At 41.7% G+C, this 15,122-nt stretch overlaps 1 protein-coding gene across 3 annotated transcripts in view; it reads right to left on the bottom strand.

Moving 5' to 3' along the window:
- The window catches only part of LOC308091320 (cytochrome P450 2F2-like), a 36,618-nt gene that overhangs the window by 10,726 nt on the left and 10,770 nt on the right, over positions 1–15,122 (bottom strand). Inside the window, exons 11-12 of one of the 3 annotated variants that reach the window (XR_013933696.1) lie at positions 13,960–14,559; positions 13,163–13,201 (exon numbers count right to left, since the gene is read on the bottom strand). Coding sequence is in view for 1 of the 3 variants with exons in the window: in XM_080436833.1 (XP_080292959.1) it covers positions 14,372–14,559 (188 nt within the window). In the remaining 2 variants the exon portion in view is untranslated. Of the gene's footprint in view, positions 1–13,005; positions 14,560–15,122 lie in introns of those variants that run through there. The other 2 variants (XR_013933695.1, XM_080436833.1) reach the window with 2 other exon arrangements.

Raw genomic sequence — 15,122 nt, forward strand, 5'->3', positions numbered from 1 at the left:
TGCCTATATATCCTTTTAACTCTATGCTATATATCCTGTTGCCAAATCAGCAAGCAAGGATTCTCCTCTCCGCCCACGCAGTCACTCTCTTTCTTTAACAACAAAACACCCCGTCCATCTCTGCTGGCCAAAGCTGACCTCTTTCTGCACACTGCACTGCACTGCACTCCCTGCTGTAGTTGTAAACAACACCACGATTGTTTACTGAGATCGGAGCCATGGGGATCTGGATCTGACACAGTGGCTCCAGGTCCTCAGTGGTGACGCTAGGTTGGACTCAGGTAACACTGCAAAAGAGGGGGGGAGTCACTCACAAGACACATGTTGTTGAAGAGAGGTATGCAAAATACTGCATATCACCTGACACTGACAGTTGATTAAAAATATTTAAATGATTATTAATATAGCCTACATATTTTTTTGTCTCCGCCAGGCCGAAGGCGTGGCAGAGACTATGTTTTAGTTTGCACCCTGTCCATGAGTAGCTAATCATTCTCCGGCACTGTTGGGCTGCTCGCAGCGAAACTGTGCACGCACACTCCCTGGATGCCAGAGCAGAACCTCTACCCCGAATGTTTCAGATCGGCCTGTCATAGCGCCACCAGGAGATTGATTTTCGCAAAACAATTTTTTTGTTATTACACCTACAGATTTTCCCCAAACATCACGAAAATCCGTACACAGTATCATTAAACAAAAGTTTTTATTATTTTATTATTTTCAGGTTCAGTCATTAAAAATGTTTATATAGGTAAATAAGGTCTATATATCTAGATAATATTTCAAATTGAAAGCCCTTCCCAAGTTGTAGCTTAGTCCCAGTTATCAGCCTTCAATGACACCAACCATAGTTCCAAAGAATGAAAAAAATCTCTAACTTTTTTTGAATAGAACATGTCATACAGAGGGGAAAAAAACATTATTCAATCTCTTTCATTCACTTATTTAACCACATGAACCCTAGCATGCCTATTGATGGTCCATTGTGGAACCTTGGGCCGTCAATCTTTACTTTATAGAGTGCAGTCAGAAGACAGGCCTTGATAGCCACAGCGTTGATATACTGAATGGAATAGATAAGAACTTCAGAATTCTCCAGGCGCTCAACCGAATGTTTGTTTGCATGCAGACTTTGATGTGGAGCGAATTGCCTTCGTGATATATCAGGTCGTATTGTTTTAATATCATTAATTTGCTGTTCTTTTATTCACATAGTAAAGAGGGAATCTCCCTTGTTTGTCAATAAAGATGCCTTGCGCATGTAAACAGTAATTTCTGTGTATGTCGTCTATAAACTGGACTTTAGGGTTTTATTGAACCAAGAGTGACAGGTCTGCCACGGCACATCAGCTGGTGACCCCGACCGTGACCCTGTCCAGTCCAGACGACCGCTGGATCCATAAGATCCAAATAACAATTCGCCCATACACTATGTGCTACAATTCTTTGGGGCCCCAGGAAGGGTACACGCGGTGCTATATGTGAATTGTATTATATCAAATTTAGGTCAATTGTTAAAGATAATGTGTAAATATGATTGCATGCATGTGAAGTCACCACTGAACAGCAGATTGAATGACCTTTGTGTATTAATACTTAGGCTCTAGTCTGTACTTCCTATACCCCATGATGTTAGCGTGGCTGGGTGGACCGAGTCGATCCTCCCAGCATCTGTCTCTCTGTATTCTATGATCCTATAGTCTACTGAGACCCTACACTGTCTCTCTGTATTCTATGATCCTATAGTCTACTGAGACACTACACTGTCTCTCTGTGTTCTATGATCCTATAGTTTACTGAGACACTACACTGTCTCTCTGTATTCTATGATCCTATAGTTTACTGAGACACTACACTAGCTGAGGTTAGGGGGTAGGCTCCCCAATCCTTGGCTAGAACAGGCGGCAGCGGGGTCGCAAGGCTCCCAGAGCACGTTAAAAACGTAGTATAGTGCTGGGGGAGAGACTGAAGGCCCCCGTGTTCTGTCAAGGATGAATCAACATCCTAGCTGTGTTTTCCGTCTAGTCGGTGTGCCGACTGCCGCTCTCTCCTAGGGTTGGCAGCACATGGTGCGTGGATGACAGTCCACACCTAACCGGACGGGAGTGCGTGACTCACCGGCTACAGGCAAGGCGGGTGAAAACGGTTAATATTCTGGTTCCCGTAGCCAAGCGGGGCCAGGACAAGACCGTCGGTTTCCTGCCTGGGGCGCCAACCACGCCTACGGGTAAGGGATCGCTATCGACTGGGTCACCCGCCGGTCGGATCGCAAATAGCGTTAAAACCATGGCGTGCTCCCCGGAGACGTGTGGTCGCTGCTTCCGGCTCAATGTACAGTCAGGCCATGACAAGCTGAAAGCGACCGCAGAGTGCTACAGTTACTAAGCGAGTCATGCTCCTGTGATCGGTGGGCTTTGAAAAGAAGACGCCGGGAAGCAGGAGGCTTGAACTCTCTATCCAGGGTGACCTGGGTGGCGAGCTCAAGTGGAAAGGGGTCTAGCCTGGGACTGCGCCCCGGTGGGGAGGTCTGAAAGACTTAAGTGGCGTTTACACGGCAAACCACGCCGGGTTCATGGGAGAAGATAGCGTGTAGCCTAAGTTGTGTTGTTATATGTCGTTATATGTTGTTATATGTAAGCTGGGTCCGCGGCTTAGGGAAGACCCCAAAAATACTACATGTGTAAGCTGGATCTGCGGCTTAGGGAAGACCCCAAAAAACTACAGGTTATATGTAAGCTGGGTCCGCGGCTTAGGGAAGACCCCAAAAATACTACATGTGTGAGCTGGATCTGCGGCTTAGGGAAGACCCCAAAAATACTACAGGTTGTAAGCTGGGTCCGCGGCTTAGGGAAGACCCCAAAAATACTACAAGTCGTCATATATGTTGTCTTTATATGTATGTTATATGTAAAAAAAAATATATATATAAAAAACATCACAACTCTAATCATAAAATGTAGTGGAACATGATCAATGGTAGACAACTAAACGTGCTTTAAAGAGCCCTTACAGCTGCCTGTATTTTCACTTCCGCTCCACTGCATCTCAGAGGCAAACAGTGTGCTTCTGCCCCAGCAAATAAACCCTGAGAATGTTGGTTACTGTTTACCTTGCAGATGTTGATAACTGCTGCAAGACCACTTCAGCCCTGCACACAGCTCAGCCATTTGGAAATTGCCGATCTACAAGCTCACAAGCTATTTCATCTCAAGCACTTCGAGCTTGTGGATCTGCTATTTTCAAAAGGAAAATTGTGCATGTTAAATCTGAGAAATTGTGAATGGGGACAGGCTGCCTATTAAACACTTCTCACGTTGGTGTTCCACTCCACTCCGATACCATTTTTGTTTTTGGTACTTTGACCCAAGTACATGTCAGTGGATAGTGTAGTCTGCTCCGTGAGCACTTTGTTTAGAGATTTTGTCCTGCTTAGGAATTTAAACAAGGAAGATAACCGCCGGCATGGGGTTCAGTGGTGAAAGGTCACTAAGTACTTTAGTGTTCTACTTAAGTACATTTTGAGGTTTTCCATTTGTACTGCACTAGAGTAGTTCCAGTTGCCAATACTTTTACTTCTACTCGACTACATTTCAGAGGCCAATGTTGTACATCTACTCCAGTATAATTACTGGAAACCTTGGATATTTAAGTGGGTTCAAAAGTGACTTATTGCAAATTTAGAATGTTGGACTTGTGCTTGCAGCAGAGTACCTCCACATGGCAACGTTGATGCTATTGATTGGGTGAAACAGATAACTAGGGAATGTAACCCTTAAGATTAGAAGCTTTGGAGTCAGATATTTTGGAAAAATATAAAATGAAAAAAAGCGAGGTCAGAGTTAAGTGAGGAATATGTTCTTCAAATAAATTTGTTTCTTCAGAAAATTCTGCAGAATATATATAAAACAAGAGTTACCATACGTGGCAATAATATAACAATAGAGGCAAAGTATAAAGGTGCCATTTTTTATGTAAACACGCATAGAGTGAGAGTGTTGTAGACACTGAAATGAATATCAGCAAGGAGGACCAGCCAGCAGAAGCCATTCTAGGAAAAAATAATAATAATGCCATTTTGACCGTGTGAATAAATTAGTAGAGTGTTGGACTCAAATAAATAAATATGTAACAATAATAATAATAACAATATTAACAATACTAATTTTAAGAATGTAAGTGGGCAGAAAGCCCAAACGCTTGTAGTGTGAACTCTTAATTCCTTGTTTCATTAGCACGGCCACGCTGCATAACATATACTGTAGTGGAGAGTGACATTTTGGAGTGCAGTGATCATAAAACATTAGTTGTTATAGACCAAACATGGCTTGCACGCGCACATGAAGGCCAAGAGCAGAACAGAGGCCTTACTGACATCACATGCACCATAGTGAGATTTGCCACACAGACTGCAGAATCAAAATACATTCAAGTGCCACAGACACAGTGCCTGTTGGTAATCCATACATTAATATACATACATATTCCCAAAATGGACCTTCACAGAAGTTAGAAATGTATTGATTCCACATTCGACGCTAACTTACAACATGAATGGCAGAGGTTCACTTCCAGCTATGACCTGATGGGACATCGAACTGTACTGTGTGCGCTACAAGTGAAACACCACAACATAAACCATCGTTCTGGACATGACGTAGAGGGCCAGCAATAGATACAAGCTGCTACGTGTATGAGACTCACGTCTGATGACACCTACGGGGAACAGACACCAAGCCTTGGGGAAGCTTGTTACTTTGAATGTTTCAGAGACTTTACACTAGTTCACTACTATGCTATGGTCACGGACACATGACCTCTCGTCTCTTCAGCCAGTGGAATATACGCAGCCGGGGTTGACCTCTTGCCCACTCTCTGTTGTTGTGGCCTCGACATGTGCAAATACATACATTTCTATCGATCTGGAGAGGACACAACACGACTTATGTTTATAGATACAATAGCGAGGGAGACACACACACACCAGAGCTATTAGTGCTTGGTCGTATAGTTATCTATAACATAATTCGTTCTGTTATGAACTTACACAACAATATGACTAAAACAATTACAGAGTGATAACTTTAATAATGTAATAAGTGAAAAAAACAACCCTATTGAGGGAGGTCCAATGGACTTAAGTGACAAGTGACAAACTCTTGGAATTATTGCTAAATAGAACGCCACAATCAAACTATATATTTTTTTCAAAGTAATCTAAGTATGCAAGCCTAGTGTCATGCTAGGTAACTGAAACGGAAACATGTTATGTTCTTCAATCACGACCAGTTTTAAATGAGTGTTAGTACTCCAATGTAAGAATAATTGATAATAAATTAAGTGAGATATGTTAATGAATAGCGTCGTCATTTAAAATATTTACACATATATATATTTGTTCAAAACCAAAGACAATATATTGAAAAAAAAAAAAAAAAGAATCAAGGAAGCAACCTTTGTTAAGTGAAAGATGAGGAAGCACTTACCAGTTCTAAAAATGCAAGGCCAGAGGCTTGTTGTTTTTTTTAAGCTGAAACTACGAGAGCATTGAGATTTGGTATTAAAGGAGAATTCCGGACATTTTAAGTGTTGTCTTTGATGTGTCGTTACTCACCTACCGACGTAAAAAGTGGCATTGTTTTTTTCCAGAGATTCCCCTGTCGTCATTTTTTCAACCCCCTCCGTTGTCATAATGGGAGCGCGTGGCTTCCTGAGAGGCTAGCGCTACTGCCGAACGATTTAACACTGGTTGCTTGTTTCTCTACCTGGCAACACCAAGTTGCCAGGTTCTGGAGAGAAACAAGCAACCAGTGTTAAATCGTTCGGCAGTAGCGCTAGCCTCTCAGGAACTTTCAGCGCATGTTTGACTATCATGAGACTCTACAATGAGTAGGAGTAGAGAAAAAAATAACTTTGCATCGGATATAATAGACGAATTTCCCTAAGCCACGCGCTCCCATTATGACAACGGAGGGGGTTGAAAAAATGACGACAGGGGAATCTCTGGAAAAAAAACAATGCCACTTTTTACGTCGGTAGGTGAGTAACGACACATCAAAGATAACACTTAAAATGTCCGGAATTCTCCTTTAACTAATTAATTATCATCATTATCCCTATAATTACATTTTTTGCAGAAATTAAGTTTGTGGTCACTAAAACAGATTTCAATATACTCAGTTGATGATATAACATAAATAATTTAGTGGCTTTTCAGAGGCATGCACGTCTCAGTCTGAAACTATGAAGGCTGTTTAACGACTATTTAGGTTATTAGTATTCATCAACATATTATAATTTTTGAATAAAGACAATACATGTAGGGAAAAATTAAGGGAGGAGATAAGTTGATTTTAGTGGCGAGCAGCTCAAATTTTTCCACATCGACACTGTACAGTAGATGTCCTTTCTTATCAAGATGTTTACAGTTCAGCTAGTTCACCCAATTCAGTGGCTGTGTCAACAAGACAGGCACAGATGAACGAGACTGAAGTGCACAAGGGAACCTCAGAATTGTGAAAATAATTAAGTAAAGGCTGTATTGAAATGAGAATTATTGTCTGGCTATAGCTAAAATAGGACAGAGTTAAGTGTTCATTATTTTTATGTTACATGAATGGCAGAGTAATAAAATTATTTAAGCGAAGAGAAACATAAATAGGTTGCATTCCAACATTAGAAGAGTATGGATTTTTGCAGCGATAAATTGATCACACTGTGGCAGGGTGGACAGGGTGAACCATAGCAAGATAAGTTTATAACATAAACAATAGATATCATACCTACTGGGGACATTTAGGCTCTTACAAGATACCAAAATATCATAAATGCTTATCTAAATTAGTTACGTGAATTGAAAGGTAGTTGTTGCACTTGAGTTAAGTGGTGTTGTCGAGAGACTCACGAGCACGTTGGGTGATGCTTGGCAGAACATTTATGACTACAGACGGAGCTGCACGGTCCACGGCCTCTGAAGGGTGCACACTTCGGGGTGGTGTACGTGGTGGCTTCTGTCATGCTATTTTGATTTGATTAACCGAAAGCGAAACTATGTGTTTGTGTGTGCTGCTCAGAATATCTCCCTGTTATGTTAATGGTCAGTGCGTTTGGTGTACATTATGAGAACATACTGGGTTTTGGTTGCAGAGTGGATGTCAAGTGATTTCATACATTGCTGACATTTGCTTTGCAGTTTGTTGCCAGTTGCGGTGGACTGTCTGAAACCTACACTATCTTCAAAAGAGTTCATACTTTCCATCATCGATTTTGGTGCAAAATGTATCCAATTGCTTTGCTGATCATTGACCTAACTTTTATTTCTATTGCCATGATACCACTGATTGACCAAGGGTAGTGGGGAGGTCCGAAAGACTTAAGTGTGATTGTCTCCGCCAGAGGTGGAGAGTATGTTTTCGTTCCTGTCCTTCCGTGTGTGTCCCCGTCTCAGCCAAGCTAACATTGGTCAAGCTTCGCGTGACACGTGACAATTGTTGTCACCAATGCTCTGATTGGCTAGCGAGACGCATGATGACATAGAAACCTATAAATAGGTGACGCACTTCAAAAAATCATCTATATTTTTTGAAGTGAGCTTCCATCAGCCAAGCTAACATTGGTCAAGTGACACGTGACAATATGTAATATAAATAGGTAAGACAGGATTAATCAGAAACAGTACTGGCGGAGACCTGTGCTCCGAGGAGCACATTTTCTAGTTAAGGTTGTTTTTGTTGTGGTTAACCTTCCATTTCTCTAAAACAGATCAACTGGTTGCAGACGACACTTGTACACTTCTGTTGTGGTTAACCTTCCATTTCTCTAAAACAGATCAACTGGTTGCAGACGACACTTGTACACTTCTGCTGTTATTAACCTTCCATTTCTCTGAAACAGGTCATTAGTGGCAGAAGAGAATTGCACAAGTTTGTACAGCCCGAGAATAATGTAAATTGACCTGTGCATAAGGCACAGGAAAGTTGTTTTGTTGTGTTTCCAATTACATTTTGTGTACGGTATGTGTTGTTGTGTATGTCAAAAAAAGGTGAATGAAAATTAACTAACTAATTGTAACTATAAGTGCAACCCAATATCAATTTGATTGAATAATTATAGATAAGTCTTTGAACCATTTTACATTTAGTCACGGTAAAGGCCTCTGCACATTCCTATGCTGTGTGCCCTGCCGGGTGGCAGGTCAAGGAGGGATAGCATATGTATAGTATAATAGCATATTCATAAGTGATGATAGTATAGTATTATATAGATGTAGTATTGAGAGACCAAACAGAGAGATTTTTACACGGCCCTACATCTATGCTGCCCAAGGCCACTGAACGACCCCAGAATACACAACAATTTTGATTTTGATTTTGATAGTAATGTTGGGGGACGTAATCTGATCGTAGCGATCTCCCTGGCAGTTTTAGGCACATTAAATATAGGCTGTGTTGCCCTTCGCACATGGCAAGTGATAAGAGAGCAGATACAGAGGAATCCCAATACACACCACATAAACATTATATTGCCACCTGGGCCCCCATGCTGAACTTGACGAAGAACACCCCTGCACGATATCTACGCCCCGACTTTCGACCTCAAGGAGGGTACGGATCTGACTGGCGCTTGGGGGTTGGGGCCCCTGTGTATAATACGGGGGGCTCCGGTCTCAGGCCCCAGGAGGGTACGGACCCGGGGGCTCGGGAGTGGGACCTCCGTCTCTTAGCTCATTCAGTGCCAAGTACATTCGTTAATGGCGCTGGATGGGTTGGGGGGGGGGGCCTAGTCTTGGGCTCTGTCGGAACCTCCTCCTCCGGGCTCGGAAAAGTGACCACCTCAACCAGAGGAATTGGAGAAGAAACAAAAATGCACACATATTACAAGATTTAAAAAAATATATAAATAAAATTAATAATAATATACATAGAATAGTTGCTTGTAAAGGAAAACTCAGTGGGAATGCCCCACTGAGGGACCCTAAGTTTAGCAATACACTTATTGAAATCAAATGACAAATGTTGTGTGATTGTCCCCATTAAGAGCTCATGTCCAGATGGTAGGTTTGGGACTGCCCCAGCCTAGTTCAGAGTTTCCCCTTCAAAGAAAAGGGTTTTCCTCGGCTCACATGACTGAAATAGGAAAAAAATGGGACCTGATTTTTTTAAACATGCAATATGTTGTGCTAGATGATAATTGCTATAAAGTACTGTTTAGATTTTAATCTTGTGTTGTTGTGGGTACTAAATTCGTACCCAAGGAGGGGTTGATGGTCCATTGTGGAACCTTGGGCCGTCAACCTTTACTTTATAGAGTGCAGTCAGAAGACAGGCCTTGATAGCCACAGCGTTGATATACTGAATGGAATAGATAAGAACTTCAGAATTCTCCAGGCGCTCAACCGAACGCTTGTTTGCATGCAGACTTTGATGTGGAGCGAATTGCCTTCGTGATATATCAGGTCGTATCAGTGGCGTAACGGAGGGGCAGCAAGTGATGCGGTGCGGGGGGGCCACCAGCAGGGGGGGCCCCGCCTGCGCTGATACAAATATTTTTACAGCAAAAAAAAAGAAAAAAGTAGATTTATATTGGTCAAATAGAACCGAATTAGACCCGAATTAGACCCAAATTAAACCTGAAATTTTTCGCATGCATGTGCAAATTTTTCGCGTGCATGTGCGTGGGCCTCACGTGAAACTCCCGCGGGGAGGCCCCGCGATTCTGCGTTACGCCACTGGGTCGTATTGTTTTAATATCATTAATTTGCTGTTCTTTTATTCACATAGTATAGAGGGAATCTCCCTTGTTTGTCAATAAAGATGCCTTGCGCATGTAAACAGTAATTTCTGTGTATGTCGTCTATAAACTGGACTTTAGGGTTTTATTGAACCAAGAGTGACAGGTCTGCCACGGCACATCACTATTCTGGGGCGAACATTCAGCAAATGGCATGTTTACAATCTCACAACACCTTAGGCCAAGGAAACACCTTTGCCCTGCATTTTTCACGTATACCTTTTTAGTCCGGTTGCTTAAGACCAGATTTTTGAAAAATGTGGACACGGCTGACAAAAGCGCAATTTTTTTGGTACATGTTCTCCATCACCATAAGTTTCATTTTGGAAGGGGAGCCACGTCATCAAGATGGCAGAAGGTGGCCATCTTGGATTTCATAGATGGCCACCATGTAATATCTATAAGTGCCAATATCTCAGCTTCCAAGCCACTTAGAAAGTCAATCTTGGTGTCAAAATATATGTTTTTGGGGTCAAGGAATTCATTAAAGCTATTGAGAATATCAACAAGTGACTATATCTGCCAAGATGTTAACATTTGGTTCATTCTGGCAATATATCTACACAACTTTGTATGCCTCGGCTAGATTATGCACAACATATTGGTATGATTTGTATTTAGCTTGACATATCTGACTCTTTGTTATTTCCTATTTATTTTTAAAAGAAAGGAAGCAAGTGTTGAACCGCCTTCAATTGTTGCCTTCACTTGGTTTTCTCCAGCAGTCTGCATGTAACTACTGCAGAACTTTGACAGAGTAGCATACGTGGAAACTGTGATAAGAAAGGCTGCAGCAGAATAGTTATCTGAAGGGTTCTGGAGGTGCAGTGGAGCTCACCAAGAATCCCTCAGCAAGTGGATGATCGAAGGGCCCAAACAAGCACAACTCCTAATACAGTTTGAGCAGGAGTATAGCAAAAGGTTATAAACAACAACACCATGAAGAAGTAATGTTTACACAAAAGACATTCAAAGAGTAAGCACTACACCATCAGTTGGATGGGCAATCTGTTCCTAGATGATACCCACAAGCATGAAATGTGATTGACGAGTCAGTAGTTAACAAAGTCTGCACTGTGGAATCAGTGGGCAGAGATCTGTACAACAAGTACCTTAAGACAGTGATCAGGGACCGCCCATCAAATAGAACTCACTCACTCTCTTCAGATGCCCAACACCCAAGACCAAGCAGACAGGGCAGATCTCAATGTTGAAGGATGATGTGGTGGCACTCTTCTCCGGATTATATATAGCCATGCAACACAGAGAGGGGGGCATGAGCACCTTCTTTAATCATGAAAACCATCCATGCCCTCCCTCTCTGTCTGACAGAGGGAAACTACGGCTGGGAAATAAGTCAAAAGCTCTTCACTTTATTCTCGGGGAAGATTGCATTAACTGCCTGGCCAGAGGGCAAGCTGGTCTTCATCACATCTGGCATCACAGTGGTCGGCACAGACACCAGCCACTCCATGCTGCCATGTAACCACGAAGAGGCCGACACCAGGATAGTAATTCACCTGCTTGATGCCCTGGAACATGGCTGTTCTACCTGCTTGATACGCACTGTGGATACGGATGTTGTCGTTATCCTCAACGGCAAGTTCCATGCCCTGCTCACCAAGTATCCAGCTGCAGACATCTGGGTTGCTTTTGGCACTGGCAAGAACTACACCTATGTTCATATAAACACCATCTGCCATGCTCTGGGCAAAGACAAGTCCATAGCACTTCCCATCTTCCACTGTTACACAGGCTGTGACACAACATCAGCATTCTGCGGGAAAGGGAAGAAGTCAGCAAGGGTGGCGTGGAAGTCCTACCCTGAGGTCACCCAGGCCTTCAACAACATGGCATAAAATCCATACACTTCAGTGACCATAGATGCCCAACACTTTCAGCTTCTTGGGCGTTTCACAGTCATCATGTATGATAAGACAAGTGATTTGGAATCTGTCAATGAAGCACGGCGAGAGTTGTTCTGCCAGAAGAACAAAACGATGGAACACATTCCACCAACGCAAGATTCACTGTTGCAACACGTGAAGCGAGTTGCCTACCAGTCTGGGATCTGGGCCACGTCTGAACTGGCCCAGCAGCCGACACCCAGTCCAGAAGGATGGGGATGGACATTGGATGACAACAACCAGGTCTGGCTTCCTGTGTGGAGCATTCTACCGATGGCGTCAAAAGCCTGCAATGAACTGGTCAAGTGCGGTTGTAAACGTGGTTGTGGTGCAAGGTGCTCATGCAAGAAGGCACACTGGAATTGCACAGATCTTTGCAGTTGTCAATGTGACAGATAATTTGAATGTCAATTGACTTCATGCTCCATTTTCTATGTGTCTGATTGCTAACCGAGTTGAAAATTATGTAAATATGTTGCTAAGAATGAACATATTTATTTGATCTTGGCACAAATAAACATCTAGTGGTATTCTCAATAGCTTTATTGCATTCCTTGACCCAGATAATGTATATTTTGACACCAAGATTGACCTTCTAAGTGGCTTTGAAGCCGAGATATTGGCACTTATAGATATTACATGGTGGACATCTTTGAAATCCAAGATGGCCGCCTTCTGCCATCTTGATGATGTGGCTCCCCTTCCAAAATGAAACTTATGGTGATGGAGAGCATGTAGAAAAAATTTGGCGCTTTTGTCAGCCGTGTCCACATTTTTTTGTTAACAGCCCTGACTATGCAGGCCAACAGTTAAGACAGTAAACACACTGTGTACCAGTATGGACAGCTTCTTTAGAGTTAATTTCGAGCAGAAACACCTAAATGACACACACACACACACACACACACACACACACACACACACACACACACACACACACACACACACACACACACACACACACACACACACACACACACACACACATAAATGTCTGCTGTGAAAAGGGTCAATTACCTAATTTGTGGCACGATTACAATCTACTGCCAGGGGCAGTAGATTCAGGGGCTCTCCTCTCAGAGGAATTCTGGGAAATCTGAAATGATACAGTTAAGATGAAACTTAACTGCCATTAAAACTGGCATCTTCATTTTCGTTGTGATTCCATGTCAACTAATTACAGTCTTGGTGCATAGCAGTACTACAATGTTACACAATGGCTGGCTACAGCTGTTCCTTAGTGGTTGCATCTATATCAAGTATGATAATATTACAGAGTGTAAGATACTGTATGCTAAAGAAGAGACATATCCTATGTAAGAAATCATTTTAATCACATTATACAATATACAGTAGTACAATGTAAGAGCACCACAAAACACACACATTATTTATAAGATACATGGTGTTAGAATTCTTGAATTCAAATGCCATAAAAGTCAATTAGACTTTTTCATCCGGAAAAAGTTGAGTCAGAAATAAGGTTATTGCACTATTAACAATACAAACTTTAAAGGTAGGGTAAGTGATATTTTTGGGTTAAAACAAAAAGTATTTTGTTAAAAGGTTAAAGCACTATATTCTGATAGTAATCACTGCTATAGAGTGTTTGTTAAGTAACAGGAGTCTCCCCGTCTCTCCAGCTCCAGCTCTTTTTTTTTTGTATATACTTTTATTTAATTTTTCATGATGCTTTTTTTGTACATAGTGGTATTTTTTCTCTGTTTTTTATGTTGATTTGAACTGTTTGGTTGCTACTATATATGTCTATGAAATTAATTCAAGGACCCCAACGGAAACAAGTCCGCCAGGACTTTTTTGGTCGGACCTTTTAGACAAAAGTATTATAAATGTATAAATGTATAAATGTGTTGTTTATTCTTTTGCCTAATAAATTTCAATCAAAAAGCTCTTTAATAAACAGAAAATAAATTTTCCGGTAGGTGTCAAAATCTCAGCCAATCAGGAGAAAGTACCCATTTTTAAGGTTCATTTTTATAGTGTTCCACTTCCAATTTTGCCTGCTCATTTCTTAGTGTCATCACTTCCAATTTCACTTGTTTAATCTATATCCTGATTGAGTTCTCTATCCCGATTGGATAAAATTGGAAATGAAACTGAAACTGAAACAAAAATTCATTTTCTGTTTTATAAAGAGCTGGAGAGACAAGGAGACTCCTTTTACTGAACAAACACTCTATAGCAATGAATCAGAATATAGAGCTATTTAACACTTATTTTAACCAAAGAAAATCACTTACCCTACCTTTAATCATGAGTTCAATCATGAATAACTAGTTACAAAATCACTACTTGTACTGTTTGTTTCATTATATCTGCTACTTAGATTGTTTCTCCAATGTTACATAAATTGTACTTTAGGAATTCAGAAATGCAGCCATATAGAACATTACACACCCAAGCCGGGCTACTCACATGCTGAGTTGGCAGTGCTCGGGATTGAACCCATGACCTTGTGGTCCAAAGGCGAGAGCTCTACCGAGTACCGACTGAGCTACCCGGACACAATTTTGCTTAACTTATGTACAAATCTTACAATGGACTGTTCCATTCAGAGACATAAAGAGTAGTGACATATTTTCTCTCCCCCTTGTGCTTTCAGATATGAATGCCATTTTTTCAGTCCTCATAGTTCCTCTCTCTTTCTCCAGACTTTCCTACTTTACATCTCTCTGTCGGATCCCCATGCGGTAGGGTTTTGGGGTCAGAGTGACCCCAAACACAGGGGTGTAGTCTGGCTGTCCTGCATCCTCAGGCCAGATGAACTGGAAGTTCCTTAACAGAGTCGCCAAGATCAAGAAGAGCTCCATACGAGCCAGACCCTCTCCCAGGCACATGCGGGGACCTGGTTCATGTAAGGACAATCTGTCAGTAAATGAATGATAGCAAAACAGACACCTTTTGCATGCTTTAGCATATCACATGTTACACATACTACATGTGATATGTAGTACATTTGTAGTACATTTTCTGATTATTTGTACAGTATAAATGATTTATTTTTAAATGACAGCTCTTAATAAAACGTAGTTTAGTCGTAGTTTGAAGCCACACAAACTCATTGGCTATCCGCCCACCCAGATCACTTTCACTTCACTTTCACTTAATCCTAATCACTTTTTCTCGCTTGCGTTGCTGTATGTCAGGATGAGGTGTAATGCCCCTTGGTCGTTGCCAAAAATATTTATAATTTGACCGCATATATAGTGTACACACAGTCACACACACACACACACACACACACACACACACACACACACACACACACACACACACACACACACACACACACACACACACACACACACACACACACACACACACACACACACACACACACACACACACACACACACACACACACAGTATATTTGGACTGTATAATGCTAGGTTCTATTCTACCAAAGT

This window comes from Gymnoscopelus braueri (assembly GCF_963280865.1).
Source record: "Gymnoscopelus braueri genome assembly, chromosome: 9".
Taxonomy (NCBI): Eukaryota; Metazoa; Chordata; class Actinopteri; order Myctophiformes; family Myctophidae; genus Gymnoscopelus; species Gymnoscopelus braueri.